At 43.8% G+C, this 27,494-nt stretch overlaps 1 protein-coding gene across 1 annotated transcript in view; it reads left to right on the top strand.

Annotated features, from left to right (window-relative positions):
- Nucleotides 1-24,730, top strand: part of CHSY1 (chondroitin sulfate synthase 1) — a 75,490-nt gene extending 50,760 nt beyond the window's left edge. Inside the window, exon 3 of the mRNA XM_015453468.4 lies at nucleotides 21,356-24,730. Within this exon, the coding sequence (XP_015308954.2) occupies nucleotides 21,356-22,948 (1,593 nt within the window). The 3' untranslated portion in view covers nucleotides 22,949-24,730. The remainder of the gene's footprint in view (nucleotides 1-21,355) is intronic.
- The last annotated feature ends 2,764 nt before the right edge of the window (nucleotides 24,731-27,494 follow it).

Below are 27,494 nucleotides of genomic sequence, written 5' to 3'. Positions count from 1 at the left end.
TAGGATTCTTGGTGGTTCCTCCTGCCAGGGTGCCTTAACGTTTATATTCACGGAAGGCTGAGGGTCAGGGGAGTAATAGGCAACTCCTTCTTTAACCACCAGTCTCATTATTCATTATTTTCTTTATGTAGTAGATTTTTGCCAGACATGCATTATAATCTCAGGTGATTCTACTCCATACCCATTTGTGGGGAATCACTGTCCTCTAAGAGGAATTAAAGGATATTTCACATTCTCTCTCTGGCTCACTCTCTGTCTCTCCCCGCCACCCCTGACCACCTCCCCTCCTCCGCACCCACCTATAGGCACACTCTGGGATCCCCTGGGAGGGCAATGGGCAGTGGAATATTGGATATTGTGTTTCAGAAGGTGTACAGGCTCCCGCAGACCCTGGCTCAGGGAGGGAAGACGGACAGGATTTACCCAGGGTGGCTGACTTCACACACATGGTGAGGGAGAACCTACTGCCTCACCCACAGAACTGTGGCCTAGCAGCATCAGGCCTCGCAGAGAGAGGAGGGGTGGCTGGAATGTGAGGAGACGTAGGGGGTATGCAGAGCAGTTGGAACGGATCGAATTATTCCCAGCAAGCAACGTGACCAGGATTTCATATTAAAAGACCACCCTGACAGGTTCAGAGCAAGGTGAGGCTGGGGCAGAGGAGGTATAAGAGATTGCTGCAACAGCCAGGTAAGAAATGAAGAGAATCATAGCTGAGAGGGCTTGCTTGCGGGCTGCAGAAGAGTGGGTATGTCGGAGAGACTCAGGAGCTGCATCTGCAAGAGTTTGGTCCCTGACCCATCTAGGGGTGCAGGGGCTGGCAGGGAGCAGCCAGGTGTTCTTATCAGTGCATCTTTTCTTTTTTTTTTTTCATTTCTTTTTTTTTTTTTTTTTTTTTTTTTGTGACGGAGTCTCGCTCTGTCACCCAGGCTGGAGTGCAGTGGCGCAATCTCAGCTCACTGCAAGCTCTGCCTCCTGGGTTCACGCCATTCTCCTGCCTCAGCCTCCTGAGTAGCTGCGAGTACAGGCGCCCACCACCACACCTGGCTAGTTTTTTGTATTTTTAGTAGAGACAGGGTTTCACCGTGTTAGCCAGGATGGTCTCGATCTCCTGATCGTGTGAGCCACTGCACCTTGCCCTCAGTGCATCTTTTCATGGTACTTAAGAACAGTTCTTGAACAGTTCTCCTAACCTTGTTTGTACCGTTAGTTTCCCCTGAATTGTAACCCCAGAAAAGACTTTTGTGTGTTTTCGGGTCCAAATCAGGCAGGAGACAAACTGGGACCAAATTAGTCCAGAGACTTGCTCAAGGACACAGCCTGTGAGAAGCAGGGCAGGCTCCAGCCCATGTCGTCTTCGCCTTGTGCTTACCAGTCATGTTAAATGTGTTAGCACTGCAAACCTGAATCATTTTGTTGATAGATAGCATTTTTGCATAAAGACATCTCATTTTTTACGTTGATACTCTTTAAAATGAAAATCAAAAAAGTTACTCTAGAAGTAAACTGGCTCATGAAATTACAAAATATGGTGACAACATTTTGTCTTATTCAGTCTAGAATGACATCTTAGTTCCTGGATGATAAGGGATATTTGGAATGAAATATTTATTTTATGTTGTAGACTATTGGATAACTGTGCCACAGTACTGGGCATATAGCAAATATTCACAAAACATTTGTTGTGTGAAACGAATTGTGTGAAAGAAGTCACCTTTTCTCGTACCTTATTCAGAATGATGCTTCGGAGGGCTTTTGTGACTCACTGAGCTCCAGTTGCTGATGCAGCTGTAATGCTGTTAGACACAGGGATAAAATGAACATACTCTGCTGTTCGTGGTTTTTGGGGGTTCTATTTTGGGGAGTGCTATGTCTGTTTTTAGTTTCTTGAAACTGCCTTTTATGCACAAAACCAAAGTAGACTGAATGTATAACCGCAGAGCCACGCAGAATCTGATGCATCGTGTTTCCTGCTCCGGCGTTGCCACTTCCAGGTTTTTCATCTAACTTGAATCAAACGTGTTTATTTTTTACAGAATTTCCACAAAATTTTATTTTTGAATTTACTTTTCAGAAAATCTATTTTTAATTGGTAAAATACATGTCACATATAAATGTACAGTTCAGTCATTTAAGTATATAAGTTGTGCAACCAGTCTCCAGAACTGTTTCATCTGAAATGATGTGTTTTTTCTGTTTGTTTGTTTGTTTGTTTGTTTGTTTGTTTGTTTTGAGACGGAGTCTTGCCCTGCCGCCCAGGCTGGAGTGCAATAGCACAATCTCGGCTCACTGCAACCTCCGCCTCCTAGGTTCAAGCGATTCTCCTACCTCAGCCTCCCAAGTAGCTGGGACTACAGGCACATGCCACCACACCTGGCTACTTTTTTCGTTTTTAGTAGAGATGGGGTTTCACCATGTTAGCCAGGATGGTCTCCATCTCCTGACCTCATGATCCCCCCACCTTATCCTTCCAAAGTGCTGGGATTACAGGCATGAGCCACCGCGCCCGGCCGAAATGATGTTTTTTGAAGGAGTTCTGTTAGAATTGAAAAGGTAGGAAGCCGGAGGTGCAGCGTCCACAAATGTAACAGAGTGTCTTGGTGTCAGGAAGACACAGCATGGCGCAGGTCAGGCGCAGTGGTTTGGGCAGCAGGAGTGGGAGCAGGGAGCAGCTCAGCAGTAGATGGGAAGGCAAACTGCTTAGGAGGATGCCACGCTTAGGAATGAGTTTCTTTAGGCAAAGTCTACACTTGCCTGGCTTACCTCCAGTAAGTGGGGCCCCAACATAAAGGTGAAAGCTCCAGATCAGGGCCAGCAGACTCTTTGTGTTGTGTAAAAGGCTGGCCGGTAAATGTTTTAGGGTTTTTGCAGGCTGTGGGATCTCGCTCCCAGCTACTCAGCTTGGCCACAGTAATGCAAAAACAGCTGTAGACAGTAACAAAAGTGAGTGTAACTGTGTGCCAGTAAACATTTTAATAGGGGATTTTGGCCAGTGGGCTGTAGTGTGCCGACCCCTTCCCTGAGTTACAGATACAAGTGTTTTTTGTCTTGGGCCTGGTACTACTCGCTGCTGTTTTCTGTCAAGTTACCCAGTTTTTCAAAGTACACTTTCTCCGCTGTAAGATGGGAACAATACCTTATAAAACCTATGCCTGGCATGCGATGACATGAAATGATACGTAAAATACCACTCTAAAAGTAGAAGTTACTAATGTGTTTTTTGTGAGATGTGATTCTGAAAGGTGGCATTTAAATCATAGTTTGTTCCTGGGCTCCTGTGTTTAATATAGCAGCCAACTTATGACTTACAAGAGGGCTAAACCACTGTAACAGACAGACACCTGAGAGGATGCAGCAGAGGTAGATGTTAATTTCTTTGTCCAGTAGCAGGATGGCTGTTCCAGGATGTCAGGGGACTGTTCCTTGTGGTCATTGAGGGATCCAGGGTCTTCCATTTTGCTTTACTGCCATCTCCTGTGGCATTGTCCTCGACCGATCAATAGCATGGCTACTGTGCTCAGGTGACAGACAGCTGCAGGAGGGGAAAGAGGACCTGGGGACACAGAACTCAGAGCCAGGCCTTAAGCACAAGTCGAAAGGGGAGCAGGTCTCTCACTCACACTCTGCTGGGGAGGTCTTGGTTCACACCTAACTGGACAGAAGGCCTGATAGCCAGAGCCAGAACACAGTCTGTCACCACAGGGGAAGGGGGACAGATACATTGGCGACGAGGTCGCAGTCTGTGCGACATGATGGAAATAAGTCCTTACATCCCAAAGTGAGTCCCCAGCAGCCTTTCCTCTCTTTGGTGGACTTGGTTTTTCTCTCTCAGGTTGCAGATGTAAGGCATCCAAATACCACTTTTGGAATTCTTAGCATATACCAAGGGTCAGATGTTTAAGAAATGCAATTGTACAATGTAATTTAATTGACCTTTAGGTTAAAAAGCTCCTAATTTGAGATTCAAATAGGCTTCTAACAAGTATTTCCGTTCGTAAGAATCCTGGCTTCTTAGAAATGGGTCATCAGTATTTGTAGTTTTGGTTTTGCTGTATTATAATTTAACATTATATAAATTTATAGCTTTGCATTATATAAGGAATTTATCATTTAACATTATAAATTGTTTATAATTTAATATTATATAAATGCCATAATTTGGCATGTCCTTAAATATTTGCCCTGAATTTGTCTCTTCTGGAAAATCATTCTGGCTGTAATAGTAGATATAAGGACTTGGGAATCTTCTCAGAGTATAAACCAGCAGACCAGTCCAGATGGAAACGTTTCCCTTGTTCCTTCCTTTAAATTTGTGTTATATGGCTTTTAGTTCTACCTCTGCCTTAACAGGTGAGCTTGGGAATGCATTTATGATTAAACTTACATTTGGGCAGGTAGGGAAATGTCTTGTGATTAGTTTCCAAAGCTTAACATGACCTTTAAAGAAGGAACATAATTAATGGGCTTCCAGTCAAATATATCAATAATTTGAGGGAAGAATCTTAAATTGCCAGGCATTGCCTCTCCCCACTTCTTCCACCTGATGGGGATCTCACTATGTTGCCCAGGCTGGCCTTGAACTCCTGGGCTCAAGTGTTTCTCCTGCCTCAGCCTCCTGAATAGCTTGGCATGTACCACTGCACCTGGCCTGAAAATCTCAAATTGCATAATGCCACTTTCTTTGGGAAGAAAATAAGCAAAATTTGTGACTCTTGAATATTTGTATAGATGTGTACTTGTGAATTAGGTAAACAAAGAATAAAAGAACTAAGACTAAACATGCTTTGCCCCTTTTTTTTCTAGGAATGTACCAGTAGTTCACTCTGAATTGCTGGGGTCACATACACCCAATGTGGTATATTGGAGGGTTTTTTAAAAATTGTTTTTTCTTTCAAATACAAATGAGGTCTTGCTATATTTCTTAGGCTGGTCTCGAACTCCTGAGCTCAAGCGGTTCACTTGCCTTGACCTCACAAAGTGCTGAGATTACAGGCATGAGCCACCATGCCCAGCCTATATTGAATGTTTGACAAATACATTTGAAGCCAGAGCATTTACATTTAAATTATGGCTTTATTGCTCATGTTGGCTAATCATCCTATAGTTTGCATAGTGTATATGGTTCCTAGTGTATATAGTTTATAGTCTTAGTCATGGATCTCGGGTGTAATACCACTTGGTGGCATTATGGTGTTGTGGCTTCTCTCAAGTTATTTTGACATTAGTTGTACCCTAAGATAATAAAAGTGATTATCACTAGGTAGACAGAATAGGGTCAGTGTTTCTTTTTACCTCTCTAAGTTTTCCTGGTTTCTGCCAGTAAACATGGGTTGTGTAGTAAACCTTCCCACTTCTGACACCTGGCCTTCACATCAGCATAGGACACCAGAAAGTGCCTGAATAAGAGCCAGGAAAGAAAAATGTTTTCATGTCTTCTAGCATAATTTGTACTTACGGATCTCATGATAATTACATTGTTTAGTTAGGGTATACTTATTTTACATATATGTCTTTTTTTTTTTTTTTTTTTTTTTGAGACTGCATTTTACTCTGTCATCCAGGCTGGAGTACAGTGCTGTGATCTCAGCTCACTGCAACCTCTGCCTCCCGGGTTCCAGTCATTCTTCTGCCTCAGCCAGAATTACAGGCGCCCTCCACTCCACCTGGCTAATTTTTGTATTTTTAGTAGAGACAGGGTTTCACTATGTTAGCCAAGCTAATCTCAAACTCCTGACTTCAAATGATTCGCCTGCCTCAGCCTCCCAAAGTGTTGGGATTACAGACATGAGCCACTGCTCCCGGCCTGTATGTCCATTTTTAATATTTATATATAATTTATATTGACTAACAGGGGTGTCAACACTATGTAACTGGAATTTGAATCTATTTGATAGTCTCTCCTGCAATTACCTCCTCCCCTGAAACAGCCTTTTTTTTTTTTTTTTTTTTTGAGATGAAGTCTCACTGTTGCCCAGGCTAGAGTGCAGTGACACCATCTCGGCTCACTGCAAGCTCCACCTGTCGGGTTCGCGCCATTCTCTCGCCTCAGCCACCTGAGTAGCTGGAACTACAGGCGCCCGCCACCATGCCCAGCTAATTTTGTTTTTGTATTTTTAGTAGAAAGGGGGTTTCACCATGTTAGTCAGGATGGTTTTGATCTCCTGACCTCGTGATCCGCCCATCTCAGCCTCCTAAAGTGCTGGGACTACAGGTGTGAGCCACCGCGCCCAGCCAGCTTTTTAATAAAAAATTTAATAAAAAATTTTTAGCCTTTGGTTGACACATGACTTATTCCTTTACCATTAGCCTTTAAGCTTTCTCACGTCTGTGAAATTTTTGTTGTTCTTATACCTTATAATTTTCATGTCTCTTTTTCTTTGGTTGAAATCCTGACACAAATGGTAGGATAGCTTGATTTTATTTAGCGGTTAATGTTGTTAACTATTTCAGGAAAATAAGATGATCCAGAGTGAGATTATTACTCAGGTGTGATATATATATATATATGCAAGTGCTATATAGTTTGCAAAGTATAATTAGTTTTGTGATCTTATATGTGAATATGTTGCATTAGAAGGAATATTTTTCAAATGTCAGAGTAGGATTATGAGTGATTCCTCCCTTTTCCAGAATTTTATAATAAGTATATATTGTTTTATAATAATAAAGAAGATTTAAAAATAGTTCATCATAAGTGATGTAAATGTTTCTACTAGACGGCATTTTAAGAGTCATGTGGGTTATGGGTGTAGCTTATGAAATGCTGTTTGTAAGATGACTTTTCATTCATGAATCCCCCCTTATTTCATTGTAGCCAGTCTATTATAAGACATATCCTGTGGAATCTGTTCAAAACTTGGGGAAGAAGTACATGAGATCTTACCTTCTTGGCATGAGAAGTGTACTCTTGAAAATAGAATATTGACTTTTTGAGACACAACTGTTGATCCTCCCACCCTTCACAGCTCCCCTGTCCCCCTTCTCCCAACCCCAATTCATGCATACGAAAAGTCAGGGTTTGTGATTTAATTTAGAAATAGAGGCAAGATTAGAAAATGAAATTGTGAGGCCGGGCGCGGTGGCTCACGCCTGTAATCCCAGCACTTTGGGCGGCCGAGGCGGGCGGATAACAAGGTCAGGAGATCGAGACCACGGTGAAACCCCGTCTCTACTAAAAATACAAAAAATTAGCCGGGCGCAGTTATGGGCGCCTGTAGTCCCAGCTACTCGGGAGGCTGAGGCAGGAGAATGGCGTGAACCCGGGAGGCGGAGCTTGCAGTGAGCCGAGATCGCGCCACTGCACTCCAGCCTGGGCTGGGCGACAGAGCGAGACTCCGTCTCAAAAAAAAAAAAAAAAAAAAAAAAAAATGGAATTGTGTGGAGACTTGGAGGTCATGTAGCATACGGCAGATCTGTTCTAGGAGGAGTAGGAAGCTCTGGTTGTGAGTGAGTGAAGACCACTGTACTATTTAGAAGCAGCTGTCCCATCCTTTTCCATTCAGCACCTGATTATTATGTAGCTGTATTTAATGGTGCAAAATACCAAATAGAGAACAAGGAATATAAGGGGAAAATTAATGGCTGGATAGCTGTTGTGGCTACATAATTCTGATCTAAATTTAGTTTAGAAATTACAATTGAAAATGCAATCGTGAAGTATCGTTTTGAAATACTGTAAAATGTTGCCTAGCCTACTGAAATGTTTCTCAATTGAGGTACCCGTGTAAAATGTGTGCGTACACATGTACACATGAATAGGCTAAGAAAGAAACAGGAGTAGAAACATTTAATTGGTTGAAACAGGTTTACCTCCAATGAAATTTTTCTTTTCTTTCAGTTTGTAGTACTTGGTGGTCTATGTGTTAATGTTAATAATAAAACAAAAGTTACCCATTCTTAGATTACTTAACTCTACTATCACTAGTAGTGATGGCTTTCCTGCTGAAGGTGCTCCATAGCTACATGAAGAGGGCACAGAGAAAGTTACTTGATGCTTTTGAGTCACTTTCACTTTTAAAAGATGCTGGTGGCCTTTGGATCCCACTTTGCCCTGGTGCTTGGCAAAGGCCAGGGCATCTGACTGCCCCTAAGCCCATGGAGGAAGGAGGTGGTAGAGGCAGGTGTGGAAATCCACGCTGATGGCCCTACCCTTGCTGGTGCCCTCTGTTGCTGGGACTCAGTGCCCCACCTGCTCACCAAGCAGAAGTGATCTCAGAGTAGTCTCCATGGCCAAGAGAGCAGGTCTTGTCAGGCAAGGAAGGATCGTGAAGATGCACACCCACCCTCCTGGTGTGGAGCATGGTGCTATCCCCAGTTTGTCTTCCTTGGTGCCAGGAGTGTTGGTATTGCGTGCACATTAGATAGAGGACTTTCCCACTCTTCTCTTTGCTCTTATGCATTGTCTGGCCCAAATTTGGTTCCATGGAGTAAACATACTTGGTCAGAAACTGTGAATAGTCATTTCCAGCTTTTAAACCTTTCTTGCTGATGATGCCGTTAAAATACGCGCATGTGCGTGCATGCAGTGTGACTGCAACTGGAGAGGAAGGAGCGTGCACCTGCTCCCGGGCAGCTGGTCAGGCTGGTGGCTCAGCTGTCATGCTTGCTCCTTGCTCCAGGGTGTGGCCCTTTGCCCAGAGGAAGAAATGAATGTTCTGAAGGAGCACAGCGTATTCTTCAGTCTGCTCCAAGGTTAGTTCCCTCTGGAAAGCTTCCCTGGCCCCCTCACTGCTGTCTGGTCTGCCTCAGGTTTTCTCTCCTGGAGAGGCCTTCCCTGACCCAAGGATGTGATGCTGCAGCCCTGCCCTCGCTGCTGTCTCCCCAGCTTCATGGTTCTCCAAAGCTCTAATCCCTGTCTGACACCTTGTTTGTTGCCTGCTTGCTGGGCAGGCATTTCTAGTTGTCTTGTCAAGAACCAGCCCAAGAGAGAGCTGAGAGCCAGCCTGGGCTTTGCTGTGTGCAGTGGCTGTGGGGTGTGAGCAAGTTGCTGAACACACAAACTGGAGTATCCCCAAAAGTAAAATGTGGATAGTAACAGAGCTACCTCGTTGGATTATATCAGTGCATACAGGGAGGTCCTTGGTATAGTTTCCGAGAGATGTTAGTTGTTAATGTTATTATATAAAATCACATAAATTATTTCACTTCAATGGGAGAGGAGCAGTAATAAGCATTTTTTAAAAGCAGATGCCTCTGAAGGGTTAAAGGGCTGTAAGTTTAAACGTGTTGCCTAGTGTTTAGCTAAAAGGATAGTTGAATGATTGTGCAGGGAAGTAGGTTATTTTGGAAATACATGTAGAGTGATTACTCTCAGCTATTACATCTTATCCTTTGGATAAATGTTTATTAAGGAAATATATTAATGCCAGGCTCTGATGTGTGCTATGGGTGTGGAAAGAATCTGTGAGACCTGCCTTCAAGGAACCTCTGTGGAGCCACTAGGGAGGCGTTTTGAATTCTGAAGTCTGAGAATTCTAGTTGATCCTCTTTGAAGGATGCTTTTCCTCTCTTATTTCTGAAGATACTGATCTTCTGTATTTGAAAGTCCCCTTGTCTTAGCTCTTGTTGCCATATTGTTTGGGAGTGGAGGGAGTTGGGTTGAGGTTGGCTGTCTTGCCTTCGCTGGTCTGCCCAGACCTTCCTGGCTGCTTGGGAATCTGAGGGATAGGAGGTGGGGGTGGGAATGGGAATGGGAATGTCTTTTCTGAGCAGGCAAAGGCCCTGTGCAGAGTGTTGTTCTCTTAGCTCTTGTTTATTCTCTTCTGTTGTAATGTTCTTAAGTATTGACAGGAGCCACTTACATTGTTATCTGTGATTAATATTTTTGTCCTTACCTGTAAATGAGAGATAATACCTACTCATTCATTTATTCAGCAAGTACTTATAGGGCAATTACTGGTGCTTGGTACCTAGAACAAAGTGAGTTTTGCTCTCAAGGAGTTTAAAATTGTGAGGATTAAATGAGTGTGTTGAGAGAAAGAAGTATGGTATCTCATAGTAGATGCTTAAAAATATTTCTCTCTTCTTTTTATATAGGGCTTTTTAGTTTAGAATACTGTGTTAAAGAACAAACGATCCTACTCATTGTGAATTATTAATTACTTGCATTTTATTTCCACCTACCTTTTTCCACAAAGGATCTGAAGTTTAGTGTATTTTATGGATTTCCGTAATTTTTTTTTTTTTTGGCTTAGAGCAGTGAGTAGATGGATAAATGAAGGAAAATGAATGAATTTATTATAAATAAGAAGCCACAGAAAAAGTACTACCAGTTTCCCCCTAGAATCTACTTAACATAGATAATTTGAGGACATTTTTTCCCTAATAGGTTGCTTTAAAAAAAAATTTAAGTTTTTGGAGAAGCTTTAGGTTCACAGCAAAATTGAGTGGAATGTGCAGATTTCCCAAGTGTCCCCTGCCCCTACACATGCACAGTCTCCCCCAATGCGGACATCTTGTACCAGAGTGGTACCTTTGTTACAATCAGTGAACCTATAGTGACATATTATCACCCAGATTCCACAGTTTACAATAGGAGTCACTCTTGGTGTTGAACATTCTGTGGGTTTAAACAAGTTTATAACAAATACCCTCATATATGTATCATACAGATACTGTCCTAAAAATCCTCTGTGCTCTGCCTGTTCATCCCTCCTTCCCCCCAACCCCTGGCAGCCACTCATCTTTTTACTTTCTTCATAGTTTTGCCTTGTTTTGTTTTATAGTGTTATATAGTTGGAATTGTACAATATGTAGCCTTTTCAGTTTGGCTTCTTTTACTTAGTAACGTGCATTTAACTTTCTTCCATATCTTTTCATGATTTGATAGCTTATTTTTTTAAAATGCTGAATAGTATTCCATTATCTGAATGTGCCACAGTTTATTCATTCACCAACTGAAGGACATCTTGGTTGATTCTGAGTTTTGCCAATTATAAATAAAAGTGCTGGAAACACCCATATGCAGATTTTTGTGTGGACACTTAACTTTTCAGCTCTTTTGGGTAAATACCAAGGAGCTCACTTGTTGGATCCTGTTAAGAGTATGTTTAGTTTTGTAGGAAACTGCCAAATTGTCTTCCCAAGTGCCTGTACCATTTTGCGTTCTCACCGGCAGTGAGTCAGAGTTCCTCTTGTTCCATGTCTTCACCAGCATTTCGCATCAGTCCTCTCAGCCGTTCTAACAGGTGTATAGTGGCATCTCATTGTTGTTTCGATTTGCATCTCCCTGATAACATATGATGACTTTTCACATGCTTTTTTTGCCATCTGTATAACTTTGGCAAGGTGGTGGTTAAAGCCTTTGGCTACTTTTTAATTGGATTGTTTTTGTATTTTTGAGTTTAGAAGTTCTTTGTATATTTTAGATAAGTCTTACAAGTCTGTGAATATTTTCTCTCAGTCTGTGACTTGTCTTCTCATTCTCTTGGCAGTGTCTTTTGCAGAGCAGAAATTTTTAACTTTAATTAAGTCCAGTTTATCAATTCTTACATGGAGTGTGTCTTTGGTGTTGTGTCTAGAAAGTCATCACCAAACCCAAGGTCATCTAGATTTTCTCCTCTGTTTTCTTTAGGAGTTTTGTAGTTTTGCCTTTTGCATTTAGGCCTGTGATCCTGTGAAGGGTAAAGTCTGTGTCTCGTTTCATCTTCCTGCATTTGGACGTCCAGTTGTTCCAGCCCCAAGGGTTGAAAAGCCTATCTCTTCTCCGAGGGATTGCTTTTGTTGGTTGCCTATGCTTTGAAAACTGTCCGTATTCCTTCCCTGGGAATTTGACACTATGGAATTTAAAGCTTTACTAGCTTCCCTTCCCCACCCACCCTTCCCCCAAAAAACAAACTCACTCCCTTTTCTTCCCTCAGTCCCCTCTCTAGTGTTTTTCTTACCCTCTTTTGTGAAAGAAAACTTTCAGAATGGTGCCTTTGTGAGGTAGGTGTGAAGTGAGAGTCCCCCCTCAGACTTCATATGAACTGGAGATGGCAGACGTGGAGTCTTCAGCCTCATAGGGGTCGTGCTCAAAACCTAGGGTCCAAACCTGTGGCATTTAACCCCCACCCCACTCAACACCGTGTAAACGACAGAAACACTGACAGTTCTGAGTGTAATGCATGACCCAAAGCTGGGTTAGACACTCCGGGGCTTCTAGAGCAGTTGCTCTACTTTAGAGGACTCAAGTGGTGGAGCCGAGCTACAGGAGCCCTTGCTCCCTGCGCTGGCCTGCCCCCTGCCCACAGTGCCACTGTGCTGTCCCCACTCACCAGGCCTCCACTATCCCAGCGCTGCTTCAGTTTTTAGGTGGTGGTGGTGGTTGGTTTTTGTTTTTTTTTTTTAAGTAAGATACTACTTCATTAAATGCTATGCGTTAACACAGCGTTGAATATCTTTATGTCGAATAAGATTCTACAAAAAGTCAGGTGTAGATGAAAAAATATCCTAAAAGGAAATGAATCTGTAGGTCATGTTTGACCCACAGATATATTTTGGCTTATATTTCTTTTTTCTCTCTTTTCCTTTTCTCTGTCCCTTTCCCTTTCTCTCTCACTTGAACTGGTTGCCAGCACTTCAGTTAGACTTGACACAGAACAGCTGGATTTCTAGCTTCCCTTTAAATCTGGCTGCACTAGGCCTGTGTGGCATGTCCTGGTCCCCCCGAGCTCCATCCCTTCTGGCTTACATCTGCCTCGTCCCTGTAAGTTTGTATTTAATTTTATTTTTGATTTAGTTTGTGCTTTGGCAATCTCCTAGACTAGAGCTTACATCACATTCTCACATAGAGATATGTTGGGTCATGGGTGACGTTGGTATGTGGTCCATGTTGACTGGAGTGGAGAGGGCGCTGAGAGGAGCACTGGTACTTGGGTGAGCCAGGTTTTAGAAACACCTTTGGAGAGAAGCCTGTTAGCTGCTTCGTGGCAGGCCCGGGCTAGGACTGTTAACGCCACGCTCGCCTGCTCTATCTTGTGTTCACACTTGTTTCGTCTTTGTACGTGACGTGGGCTTTCACTGCCTGGTACAGCGCCTTTCACAGGAGTGTTCGGTAAATATTGAGTGCCACGTGCACAGGGCTTTATCCATTTAAATATAGTTCTGCATGTATTTATCCTGCATAATGCTGCCACGTTTGCCACTTTTTTTGTTAAGGTGATGCCTGTTGCACTCAACTGATTGCACCAGATCAGATGTTTGTGAAGGGAGGAAATGGGAGTTTAGATAGTTTTCTGACTGCAGATAAGGGTCTCCTACCACAGTCTCTGCTGATTATTTAGACCACGGAATGTTCACTTGCAAAATCTATTGTTTCAGTTTTATCACTTTACTTATAGTCTTATGCAGAAGCCTTAAATTACTATCAACAGCTTTTGTTTTTACTTTACTAAGCTTAATTCTCAATTATTTTGAAATGAGTCAGGCTTCTCTAAAAGGTGTTTAGGTTTCAGAATTAGTCACTAACCATTCAGGACTCATTCATATAATTCTCTCTTTTTTTAACTACTAAAGTCTCAGCTTAATTTCCATGACAATTTTAGTTTTTTGAATGGAGTCTTTAAAATACTAAGAACCTAATCCTTGAACTTAATTAGATGAAAATTGGCAAAGCCTACCCAAAACTAATTAGGAAAGACCTAGTAGGGACAGTAGGGTAACCATATGCCTGAGAGTCTGGGACAGGCCCAGTTTATGCTGGTGGTCTTGGCCTAATTATTAACAGACCCACTCTTTCATTTCAAAAGATCCTGCTTGGGACAGTAAATGACCTGTAAAACCTACCTAGAAGCGTATGAGAATGTAATTTAAATGTTTAAAAACTTGTGACTCTGGCTACCAGCAGTTACGGTCTCTTGACATTTAGACAACGGTTACTTTCTTTGAACCACTTTCGGGACAAAAGGGTAAGAAAACCACTTCTCTGTAATGAATGGAAACACTGCCTAGGTCCGAATGGGAAGTTGCTGCTCTGCAGCAATGATGGTCTGTAGCTGAAGCTGAACTGTGTATGTGCTTAAGGACAGTCATGTAAACAGTTAACAGGAAGAGCGAGGACTTAATGAGAATGTTGGCTCTCCTTGCAGAGAACAAGAAGGACATTTGCTAATGAAGACTGTGGAAGGTATTTGTTAACCAAAGATTAGATATGGGTAGTTGATGGTTATTCCCAGCTGGGCTAGAAGTTCCTGGGAATAGCGTGACCTTGGTATTAGCCCCTCTCAGATTTACTGGAGAATGACGCAGGGCCCTGAAACATCTCACAGGAAGGGAGATGGCTTTGCTGGAGTTGAAGGATATGGAGGCACTTTTTATAACAAAGATTAAGGGTTGTTTCATGGACAATGGAAATTGAATGAAGTCATCAGTGCTATTGTAAGCATCTTAAGAAGGTTTCTTTACTGAGTTTTTTTTTAAGCAAGGAATACTCTAGTGATTATTAAATTAACCTGTCTATATTGACTTGTGTTTTCTTCTGCAGTACTTCTTTCTGTTTTATAATATTCTTCTAAGTGATGTGCCAAATTATAGATTATTGAAATACCTTATGATAATAAAATCCTCTTAAATTTTGAATTTGGTTCTATTCCAAATATTCTGGGGTGTTTTGTTTTGTTTTGTTTTGTTTTTTGAGATAAAGTCCTGCTCTGTTGCCCAGGCTGGAGTGCAGTAGTGCCATCTCGGCTCACTGCAGCCTCCACTTCCCAGATTCAAGCAATTCTCCCACCTCAGCCTCCTGAGTAGCTGGGATTACAGGCACACGCAACCACACCTGGCTAATTTTTGTAATTTTAGTAGAAACAATGTTTCACCACATTGGCCAGGCTTGTCTCAAACTCCTGACCTCAAGTGATCCGCCTGCCTCAGCCTCCCAAAGTGCTGGGATTACAGGCATGAGCCACTGGCCCAGTCCAAAATATTCTTTATAACAAAAATGTCATTACATATTTGTTATTCCTGGAGTTACTAAAATGAACTGTTAAGAATCTCATATTCTTGACTAATTTTATAGAAGAGTTGGAGATTTATTTTCACAGAATAGAAACAGTTAATAGGGATGTGTTATTATCCTTTAATGCCTCAAATATAGTTTTAGTCAATGAAGATATTGCTGCAGCTTCAGCCATATCAGGAGTGAGTGGGCAGAAGAACGTCAGAGCTGGGCTTTGAGGATTTGTAGCTGGTTCTGACATGGTCACATAAGATCTTTGAATTCTTTACCTTGATAGATCCTCTGTCTAGTACAGTGCAGTCACTTTTTTGTGGGTTTTTTGGGGGGTTTTTTGGTTGTTATTATTGTTGTTGTTGTTGTTTGAGACAGGGTCTTGCTCTGTCACCTAGGCTGGAGTGCAGTAGTGCGATCATGGGTCACTGCAGCCTCAACCTCCCAGGCTCATGATCCTCCCTGCTCAGCCTCCTGAGTAACTGGGACCAGAGGCATGTGCCACCACGTCTGGCTAATTTTTAAATTATTTGTAGAGACATGATTTCACCATTTTGCCCACACTCATCTTGAATCCCTGGGCTCAAGCAGTCCTCCGGCCTCAGCCCCACAAAGTGCTGAGGTTATAGGCGTGAGCCACCCTGCCCAGCCCAGTCATTTTATAAATGAGAAAACTTGAGACTCGACCGATTCAAGTAGCTTGTCCAAGGTCTTACAGCTTTATTCTTGAAATAGTTATATTCCAAACTTTCTTCCAGAGAAATAGTAGCTTTATTTCTGTTACAAGAAAATTGCGATTTAGTCATGTGACTATACATTTTATTTATTTATTTTTTTGAGACAGGGTCTCACTTTGTCACCCAGGCTGCAGTGCAGTGGCACGATCTCGGCTCGTTGCAACCTCCGCCTCCCAGACTCAAGTGATTCCCCCACCTCAGCCTCCCAAGTAGCTGAGACCACAGGCATGTGCCACCACCCCTGGCTAATTTTTTTTTTTTTTTTTTTTTGGCAGAGACAGGGTTTCACCATGTTGCCCAGACTGGTGTGGAACTCCTGAGCTCTCAAATAATACACCCGCCTCAGCCTCCCGAATTGCTGGGATTACAGGCGTGAGCCACCATGCCTGACCTGACCATACTACTTAAGGGTCAGGGATTTCAACAATTTCCTGTTGAATGCAGGAAATTGCCTGGAGCTCAGTAATTAAATGTTACCTGCATCTTTCTTTCTTAATAGCATTCCAGTGGTGAGCAGTGACGTAGCCCATAATATGAGGGAAAACCCATAATATGAGGGAAAGCGGGAAGATGGTTAGAGATGTAGGTGTTAAACGCTTAATGACCACCATTTCTCACTGATGTGCCTAAGAGCAAAATGATTCAGTTTCATCTCACCTATAGCATGCCTCTTAAATAGGCATCCTCAAAGAAAAATAAAAGGTAGAAAGTAGGGAAAACCCAAATCACAGCAGAGAAACTGGAAACTTGGTGAGGTTTTAAAAAAAAAACAAAAACAAAAACAAGATATTTCAAGGAGAACCTTGCAGGGTATTCCAAAGTTCAATACAGATGGCCGCAGTGCCACAGAGGCGAAGATTCCATCCAGAAGCACTGAGATCTCTTGATGTGGTCACATGGGAGGGGCACCTGGGAAGGATGGGAAGGGTGATAGAGGGTGCTTCATGGGGGGCGTTCACACTCAGAGCAAGGCCTGGCCTGGAGGCCCCATGGCCCTGGAGCCTGGTGGGGTGGATCCGAGCTTCTCTAGGTTTTCCTTCCTGCTCCATTCAGAAATCACAGATGATGTATGGATTTCTTTCCTAACCTGGCTTTAATATCTCATTGACATTTTTGCTTTGAATTATACTTCACATTTCCTGTTCTTAAAGAGCTCTAAAGACAGCATATTTGATTTCTGCCTCTCCCTCTCCCATTCCACACACTGAGGGTAACAAGAAAATGTTTCCCTACCTCTACACCAAAGCCATTTACAAGGCTTTGTACAGAAATTGGCTGAAGGGCACCATCCGAAGCCCATTTGGGCAGGTCTTGGTTAAGGTGGAGGTGTTTGTCCTTAGCTGTGACAGAGTGTCTGCTCACCTGTTGCTTAAACCTGCATCAACCTCTTTTAGAATGTGAGCTATTTCCTTGACGTCAGTTTAGATTTTTTTTAAAGATCATTACAGGTATGTGTTCTACCCAGTCTGTCAGGTAGGAACTTCTTTGTCTGAATTGTTTATGTATTGTAGCAACATTAATAAATGTAATAAATTAATGAAAGTAAATCCTCTGGGACAGAGCAGGGGCCACCAGGCAGTCTGGGCATAGACTTGGCTTTATTTTATGTTCACTTTGTCTCAGGTGCTCCCTCCTCCAAGCATATGTGCATGCGCACCACTCACACACACCTTTTAATCTTATAACAGATTTCTTCATTAAAAAAAGAAAATGGTCCGGCTTGGTGGCTCACGTCTGTAATCCCAGGACTTTGGGAGGCCGAGGCAAGCAGATTGCTTGAACCCAGGAGTTCAAGACCAGCCTGGGCAACCTGGTGAAACCCCGTCTCTACAAAAAAATACAAAAATTAGCTGTATGTGGTGGTGCATGCCTGTAGTTCCAGCTCCCTGGGAGGTGGAGGTTGCAGTGAGCTGAGATCACACCACTGTACTCCAGCCTGGGTGACAGAAGGAGACCCTGTCTCAAAAAAAAAAGATATATATAACACATTTATTTCAAACTTTTAGAGTTTAGCCAGAAGGTACTTTACAGCACCTTTCACTGTCGTTTAAAACCCTCAGTCTGTTTTACAGCTTCTACCCGCCTGTTAGTCAATACTTTTCTCCATGTTTACCCCCTTAGCACACACACTCTGTGAAAGTAACGACCATAGGCAGCTTCTAAAACATTTTGAGAAATGGATTCCTGAAAATGTGTGGGGATGTGGTGTCCTAGTGGGTCTGTGAGAAGTAATCAGTCATGTAGAGGCCTCCCATGGGGACCGGCCCTCCCTGTGTGGGGTGTGGACAGCCAGGAATAAAGTGTGCAGTCGTATTTGGTCTAGGGAGTAAAAACAGGTGACCACTACATCATCTTTCCAGAGTAGTATATATGTTCTCTTTAAATATGCTACTGATTTTTGCATTTTAAAACACATCCTGGTCAGAGGAGCCCAGCCTTGTCCTTGTATGCTTTTTACCATGTATAAGATACCGTGTCTGTCCTCATCGGCTGTTTCCTTCTGTATTGATATCATTCAACAATCTCTCCATACTTGCTCTGCTTAAAGACCTCACTTGTTATGAACTCGATGTATCAAGCACTGAATTGGACTCTGGAGATGGAGGCAGTGAGCACCCATGCCCTCCCCTGGTTGCATATGTTCCTGCAGCTGCCGCAGGGCTGTCCGTGTGGTACCTCCTTGCACTGTCATTCTGGCCCATGCATCTTGTTTCCTGGATCCTGTCATCTTCTTTACAGGTTTCTTTCCTCGCTTTAGAGGAACACATCCTTTAATAACTTCCTGGGAAGGAATGAATGCAAGGTAAAATTGAGTCCTGAGTATCTGAACATCTTTCCCTCTACTCACTTGATGGATAGTTTGGGAAGAGAATTCTACACTGAGAATAATTTTCCACTCCTCCCACTTTTGAAGGCATTGTTGTTCTTCAGCTTCCGGTGGTGGTGTCTGTGTCCGGTGCCATTTCCATTTCTGATTATTTGTATATGCCCTTTTTCCTCCTCTTTGGAACTTTTTAGATTGCTTTATCCTGTAGTTTTTATACTGGATACTTTTATACTATACTTTTTATACTGGATACCTAGAGTTTAACCCAGGCACCTGACTCCCTTAATTCTGGATCCATTTTTTATATTGTTGTTTTCCCTCCTATGTGCTTTTTGTTCCTAGAATGATTACTTTTCTCTCCTGTTGTCTTTTTTGTATCGTTAATGATCTTCTAGGGATTTCTTCAATTTTATCTTCAAACTCTACTCCTTTGTTTCACTGTTTTGTGTTTGGTTTCGAGGGTTTTTTCCTCTGATTTTTCATGTTTATAGTTTTCTGTTTTGGTTGCATGGATGCACTATCTTCCCTTTGACTATATTGTAGCTTTTCATTGTTGTTTTTGAGTTTTTCTTCTGTTCACTGCGTTGTTTCTGTTCCACCAAGGTTTTTTGCTTTTGTTTTGTTTCCATCATTCCCATTTGGAACCCTTTTTCAGCTGCCTGATGATCCTTGACTGTTGATTCTCATTTAAGAGTGAAGCATTGAGAAGCTGACCAGAAGCTGTGTAGCTGAGGTTTTTAAAACTAGTGTCTTTGCTGTAACGATCCAGCTTTTTGGTTGATGTTTTTGTTGGCAGACTCTAGGTATCTATGGTATCCAGAAAAGACTTCTGGACCTGGGCTTGCAGTGGTGCAGGCCTGTGGCAGTCCCTGAACAAGGTACCAATAGCTGCTTCAAGGTTTTAGAGCCTGCAACAAATCTTTCTAAACCTTTCTTCTCTTTGAGTCCTCATACTACATTTGCCACCTTATACCCCTGCTGTTTGTACCCAAGAATCAGCCCAGCTGAAAAGTGAACAGTAAGGATGCTTTGGGCAGGAAGTTGATAAGGCTTCTTTTGTTGTGACCCACAGAAGAAGCAAAGTAAAAAAAAAATAAGTTAACGTGGTTAATCCAAGCCTAGTGGCAGGGCCTATATCTTCATGTTGTTTGTATCTGGCCCGCCCATCCAGGACTTGAAGGAATTCTGGCGCCAGTTGCTTACTGCCTTCTCTCAGCAAGCCCCAGGTTATTTCTTTGCTTCAGTTTACTTAAAACAAGAGTTTGAGATTTGCTTTCCTGTAGTTGATAGTAAAGTTGAGAGTAGGTAGCAGAAGAGGCATGTAAAATTCCATATAAAGTGTGCCCTGTGTGCTGCATGGGGGTCAGAGTTGGAGTTTGTCCTCCTATCCTAGGGAGGCCCTGCTTCCCACCCCTGTAGAAAACCTGACCACCTTTTCTAATTAATTGTACAGTGTGGCAGGGATTTCAGTGGTAAGTCCATGTGTGCACCTCCCATGTGGGAAGCATAAGCAGTGTGGGAAGGAAAGTTGGAAACAGCGGCGGCACTTTGGAGAACCTGTAATTCTGCTCTAATTCTTGCTCTAAGACCAGACTCGCAGGTGTCCAGGAGGTAAAGGTCAGCACTCCTCGGACCCCAGCTCTGTGTGGGGCCTGGCAGGCATGCCGGCTCCCTGTTTTCTTTTTACTTTATGAGAAAAAGAAATAAGGTATTAAAGTGCCAATTTATATTTCTCTACTATTATGGTAGTTGCAGTGGCTCAGGAAGGCAAATAAACCAGTCCGCCAGAATCCGCATCATCCCTTATCAAGAGTTAGTGTTTAACAGTATGAACAAAAAACCACCATGAACTTGAAACAGGACTAATTTACCGGATACCAACATCAAATGCTTTCACTGAACATTTTTTGCAAACTATTATTCTACCTTCCAACAGGCTTTGTAAAAACGTTCATCTCCTTGCTCAGATGTACTGAGGCATCAGGCACATTCCCTTCCTAACTTGAGGGAACCCATTTTGGCTGATGGCCCATAAGCTTATGGTGTCCCAAAACCTGCGCCACGGGGCGGAGGCAGAGTTGGTGGAATAGTGAGCCCTGTGCATCCTGCCTGTTTCCCATTTGCCAGCATTTTCTGAGCCCCCAGGCTCCAAGCTCTGTGCTTGTGCCAGAGACCCCATGCTGAGCAAGCAGGCCCGCTCCTGCCTCCACAGAAGCCCTGGGAGAGGGGCACCTTCCTCGTACACAGGGAGGCCAGCAGCGTGAAGAGGGTTTTCAGTGCTTCCTTCCAGAGACTTCACAGAGCCTTGTTTCATCCTGACAGCGTCCTTGCAGGGCCAGGCCTCCTCCTGCCCTGATTGGCTTTCCTTTCCCTTAGCTCCCTGGAAGAAGGGTAACCGTTCACTCAGGTTGTTTGCCTGGAGTTCTTCTGGCTCTCAGGAGGAAGTTTACTCCCATAGATAGAAGCCGCAGAGTCTGCTGTTCAGGTCTTCAGCCAGGGATGCATGACTCTGTGGGCCCCTTTCACAGGCATAGTGGGACGGGGGTGGCATTATCTTTCAGGCATGCTCATGTGGTGGCACCGTGATCTCAATTTTATACCTTTTCATTATGGGACAACTTTTTCATCACTCTGTTTGCCTGTAAAATTATATTGGCCAACTTTGGCTATTAACCCTTATTTTCTTAAGCAGTTTCTATGTATGCATTCTTCTAACCACATTGGGCTGCTGTTGACTGGGCCTTATCTAGGGCCTTTTGTGTGCTGTGGTCCATTCAGAAACATTTCTAATATTTGTGTTTTCTTTAGCATGTGCTGGCACTCAATCATAGAATACTAAATTTGTGATCTCTTTTTTTCCTGTAACAGATGCAGCAGCTTTTTTATGAGAATTATGAACAGAACAAAAAGGGGTACATTAGAGATCTCCATAACAGTAAAATTCACCAAGCTATCACATTACACCCCAACAAAAACCCACCCTACCAGTACAGGCTCCACAGCTACATGCTCAGCCGCAAGATCGCCGAGCTCCGCCATCGCACAATACAGCTGCACCGCGAGATTGTCCTGATGAGCAAATACAGCAACACAGAAATTCATAAAGAGGACCTCCAGCTGGGAATCCCGCCCTCCTTCATGAGGTTTCAGCCCCGCCAGCGAGAGGAGATTCTGGAATGGGAGTTTCTGACTGGAAAATACTTGTATTCGGCAGTTGACGGCCAGCCCCCTCGAAGAGGAATGGATTCCGCTCAGAGGGAAGCCTTGGACGACATTGTCATGCAGGTCATGGAGATGATCAATGCCAACGCCAAGACCAGAGGGCGCATCATTGACTTCAAGGAGATCCAGTACGGCTACCGCCGGGTGAACCCCATGTACGGGGCTGAGTACATCCTGGACCTGCTGCTTCTGTACAAAAAGCACAAAGGGAAGAAAATGACAGTCCCTGTGAGAAGGCATGCGTATTTACAGCAGACTTTCAGCAAGATCCAGTTTGTGGAGCATGAGGAGCTGGATGCACAGGAGTTGGCCAAGAGAATCAATCAGGAATCTGGATCCTTGTCCTTTCTCTCAAACTCCCTGAAGAAGCTTGTCCCCTTTCAGCTCCCTGGGTCGAAGAATGAGCACAAAGAACCCAAAGATAAAAAGATAAACATACTGATTCCTTTGTCTGGGCGTTTCGACATGTTTGTGAGATTTATGGGAAACTTTGAGAAGACGTGTCTTATCCCCAATCAGAACGTCAAGCTCGTGGTTCTGCTTTTCAATTCTGACTCCAACCCTGACAAGGCCAAACAAGTTGAACTGATGAGAGATTACCGCATTAAGTATCCTAAAGCCGACATGCAGATTTTGCCTGTGTCTGGAGAGTTTTCAAGAGCCCTGGCCCTGGAGGTAGGATCTTCCCAGTTTAGCAATGAATCTTTGCTCTTCTTCTGCGACGTCGACCTCGTATTTACTACAGAATTCCTTCAGCGATGTCGAGCAAATACAGTTCTGGGCCAACAAATATATTTTCCAATCATCTTCAGCCAGTATGACCCAAAGATTGTTTATAGTGGGAAAGTTCCCAGTGACAACCATTTTGCCTTTACTCAGAAAACTGGCTTCTGGAGAAACTATGGGTTTGGCATCACGTGTATTTACAAGGGAGATCTTGTCCGAGCGGGCGGCTTTGATGTTTCCATCCAAGGCTGGGGGCTGGAGGATGTGGACCTTTTCAACAAGGTTGTCCAGGCAGGTTTGAAGACGTTTAGGAGCCAAGAAGTAGGAGTAGTCCACGTCCACCATCCTGTCTTTTGTGATCCCAATCTTGACCCCAAACAGTACAAAATGTGCTTGGGGTCCAAAGCATCGACCTATGGGTCCACACAGCAGCTGGCTGAGATGTGGCTAGAAAAAAATGATCCAAGTTACAGTAAAAGCAGCAATAATAATGGCTCAGTGAGGACAGCCTAATGTCCAGCATTGCTGGAAAAGACATTTTTAATTATCTAATTTATTTTTCAAAAATTTTTTGTATGATCAGTTTTTGAAGTCCGTATACAAGGATATATTTTACAAGTGGTTTTCTTACATAGGACTCCTTTAAGATTGAGCTTTCTGAACAAGAATGTGATCAATGTTTGCCTTTGAACACATCTTCTTGCTGAACATTATGTAGCAGACCTGCTTAACTCTGACTTGAAATGTACCTGGTGAACAAAACTTTTTTAAAGAAATGTTTTCTTTTGAGACCCTTTCGCCAGTCCTATGGCAGAAAACGTGAACATTCCTGCAAAGTATTATTGTAACAAAACACTGTAACTCTGGTAAATGTTCTGTTGTGATTGTTAACATTCCACAGATTCTACCTTTTGTTTTTTGTTTTTTGGTTTTTTTTTTACAATTGTTTTAAAGCCATTTCATGTTCCAGTTGTAAGATAAGGAAATGTGATAATAGCTGTTTCATCATTGTCTTCGGGAGAGCTTTCCAGAGTTGATCATTTCCCCTCAATGGTACTCTGCTCAGCATGGCCACGTAGGTTTTTGGGTTTTTGTTTGATTGGTTGGTTGTTTTATTTTATTTTTTATTTTTATTTTTTTGAGACAGAGTCTCGGTCTGTCTCCCAGGCTGGAGTGCAGTGGCACAATCTCGGCTCACTTTAACCTCCACCTCCCTGGTTCAAGCAATTCCTCTGCCTCTGCCTCCCGAGTAGCTGGGATTACAGGCACATACCACCACGCCCGGCTAACTTTTTTGTATTTTCAGTAGACACGGGGTTTCACCATGTTAGCCATACTGGTCACGAACTCCTGACCTCTGGCAGTCCACCCACCTGGGCCTCCCACAGTGCTAGGGGTGAGCCACCACGCCCAGCTGGCCACGTAGGTTTTAAAACAAGGGGCATAAAGAAAGCACAGTGAGATATGTGGCCGTTCTCGTGGTAGTTCATTTGGCCTAAATGGACCTGGCATGAAATTTCAAGAAGGATTTGGCATTTTCTCTTCTTGACCCTTCTCTTTAAAGGGTATAATATTAATGTTTAAAATGACAAAGATGAATTATTACAATAAATCTGATGATGTACACAAACTGAAACACACACACATACCCCCTAATGAAAACATTGGGGAAAAACGTATTTGGTTTTGTTCCTTTCATCCTGTCTGTGTTATGTGGGTGGAGATGGTTTTCATTCTTTCATTACTGTTTTGTTTGATCCTTTATATCTGAAATACCTTTAATTTATTTAATATCTGTTGTTCAGAGCTCTGCCATTTCTTAAGTACCTGTTAGTATTATTTATGTGTATCAGGAGTGTGTTTAGTCTTTTATTTGCAGTAAACCGATCTCCAAAGATTTCCTTTTGGAAACGATTTTTCCTCTCCTTAATTTTTATATTCCTTACTGTTTTACTAAATATTAAGTGTTCTTTGACAATTTTGGTGCTTATGTGTTTTGGGGACAAAAGTGAAATCAATCTGTCATTATACCAGAAAGTTAGTTTTTTAAACTCTCAGATCAAATGTGCCTTAATAAATTTTTTTTTTCATTTAGATTTCAAACAGTGATAGACTTGCCATTTCAATACACATCATTGGAGATCTGCGTATTTGTAAATAGCCTGATGCTCATTTGGAAAAATAAACCAGTGAACAATATTTTTCTATTGTACTTTTCAGAACCATTTTGTCTCATTATTCCTGTTTTAGCTGAAGAATTGTATTACATTTGGAGAGTAAAAAACTTAAACACGATTCATAAAGTTTTTCAAGTTATTTGAGGGAAATACTTATGTGGACTGCAGTTTGGGAGTGAAACGAAACCCAGATTCAAGTGCTTCCTTCTGTTTTTTCCTCGAATGAGCTCGTCCTTTGTTTGTTCCTCATCAACTCGCTGACTCCATGTTCTCCAAAACAAAGGTCTTCAAACCAGGCCCAGGCCCCATCTGGCTCCTTGATAGAAATGTCCCCTCCTAGGCCCCACAGAATCTGCATTTTAACAAGTGCCCCGCGTGGTGCTGCGGCACAATTCGGGGTTCCGGGATCAATCTAGCTAGAGGATAAATCAGCACAGTTGCAGTATAACCCAAGAATCAAAAGAAGTGAGATGTTTGATGCCAAGGTAGCAAGCTGGTGTGGACAAGCATTGCCCCCAGGACAGGTATATTTACAGTGTAATGACAGTTAAGTCCCAGCATAATGACATTGCACTCACAGAAAGAATTGCCGTAATTCAGCCTAATTGCCATTTACTCTGTGGGAGTGTTTAGTTTTTTCTTGGAGAAAAAGCAGAGACATTTTTATTCTTCGGTAAGGAAGAGCGTAATAATGCACCTTAATGACAAAGTATTATAAATTCTTTCCTATTTACCATAGTAACAGACGGGGGGGATTTGGGGATGTGGTTGAGTGACACGTTTGAGTGTTCATCCAGCATTTCGGTGACCCTTGGTTAAACCTGCCATTTCCTTCCCTGCTCCCACTCCTGATCAGGTCTGTCCCTCTTCCCGATGGCGGTGTTGGTGTTTATGGAAGCACTGCCTCCTTTCCAGGCTCGGTTTCCAGAAACGCGGTGGGACCCCTCCCCTGGCTCCCCATCCTGGCAGTGGTGTGCCTGCACTCTGCATGCTGGCCTCCAGGTTCCACTCGCCTCTCGGTCACCTGGTGCTCTTTTGCCCAGAGGGTAAACTCAACAGTTCCACTGGCACCTGGGTCCTCCTTAGCCTGGCTACTGTCCCTGCATCTCTCATCCCCCAATCTACAGGGCACCTCCTCCAGCCACTGGGCCCTATGACTGTGGGGCCTCCTTGTCTGTGGCCCTGGCGCACACTTCCCTCCATCTGGACAACCTGACTCCCCAGGACGCAGCTGAAACACCCCACTGTCCACTCTGCTGCCACTCTGGACCCTTCTGTGGGATATGACAACAGCTGGACCTCCTGTGACCATATGGCAGTGTCTCCCTCACTAGAGCCCCTCAAGGAGGCCTGGGGCTCTTGTTCCTGCCAGTCCGCTGGCATGTTGGGAACCACACTGCCCTACTCTCTCAGTGCCCTCTCCACGTGTGCCTCCTGCCAAAGGCATGCCCTCCTGTCCTCCGCAGTGAGCCCTCATGCCATTGCACAGGCTGAGACCTGCGGCCCCTAGTGGGCCTGGAAATAATCCCTACCCCCTGAAACTCAGGAAGCTTCCTACTTGACCCTTTCACTGTTGCTTCCTGTCAACTCCTGTGAACAGTATTTTAAAATTGTAGTGTGTAAGTATGGCCGAAGAAGGGGAGAAGGGCACAATCAAAAAAGCATGAAGAACCTCGCTCCTTTCTCCCAGCGCCAACTCAGGCCTTCCCACAAAGAGCCACCAAGTTTGTCCTGGCCAGGAAGGCAGAAGTATATGTATAGATGCATAGACAACATTTTTGAACTTTGCACACAAATGAAAGGGAATTCCTTCTCTCTTGGGCATGGGGAGCCTCAGGGCAGAAGATGGACATGGCTTCATGACCCATGTCATGGTGCGTGGGGAGGGGTTGCCAGTGGGATCCTGGCCTTGTGGTTGGATGCCAGGGGCCCTGCCTGGAGTGGGACCAGGAGAGCCTTATGGGGCAGACAGCACTGGCAGACCAGGGGAATCTGCAGCTTGCTTCCAGAAGGCAGGTCACCTTCCCTGCACTGCTGTTCTAGGCTGGGATGAGACCGGAGCATGGATGTGGGCCTAGCATCCCATGGTCTTCTGTGGAGGCGAGGTCATGTGTCGCAAGGTCTTGAGACAGTCCCTCTTGGCTGCAAAAGCAGGAAGGCCTCGGGAGCGAAGGCGGCGCATTCCCTCCACTCCGGGATGGGAGGGCCAGGGAGGGCGTTTGTGAACTCGCAGCTTGGGCCCTTCAATAGTTCAGATAATGGAAGGAACTCTGACCCTTGATGTCTCATCTTATTCCCGCCCCCGTCCCAAACACACCTTTGGGGCCTGCTGATAAGTTATTGAGGCCTATAGGCAAAGTCTGTCTGAGCCCCTTCCTGCTATTTCACAAAGGCATCAAAGCCTAGGCCCTGACTGAGCCCAGAAGTGGACATGGGTTTCTTTCCCCCCCACACCAGCAGGCTCAGAGCGCTCACCGGCCATCTACATAGCAGTTGACCTAAGCAAAATGATCATCATATTTGCCTCCTTGCCATGCCCTTGAAGGATCACCTAGAGGTCTGGGCGTTCCTGCAGCCACCTCCATTCACTACTCAGTGTGTTCACCAAGTCAAATGTACATGCTAGTGAGTTACCAGCACCACAGTCCATCTCGTAAGGACAACACTTAGGTTATGGGAACCAGTAGCTTTCAGAGGCATTCTCTCAGCTGTTTAGGGTCTCGTTTCTCAAGACCCATCCTCCAGGAAGGTGACACACCTACCTACTGCACTGAGGGGCTCCTGCCCAGGCCCCGGGTGGCAAGGTTTCCTCTTGTGCCCTCCATCACAGAGGAAGCCAAGGGCCAGCCCTCGCTGTGCCTTCACAGACGCCTGCCCTGGGG

This window comes from Macaca fascicularis, chromosome 7, assembly GCF_037993035.2.
Source record: "Macaca fascicularis isolate 582-1 chromosome 7, T2T-MFA8v1.1".
NCBI classification, from domain to species: domain Eukaryota; kingdom Metazoa; phylum Chordata; class Mammalia; order Primates; family Cercopithecidae; genus Macaca; species Macaca fascicularis.
The sequence above is the reverse complement of the archived record's forward strand: the minus strand, read 5'-3'. Positions and strand labels throughout refer to the sequence as shown.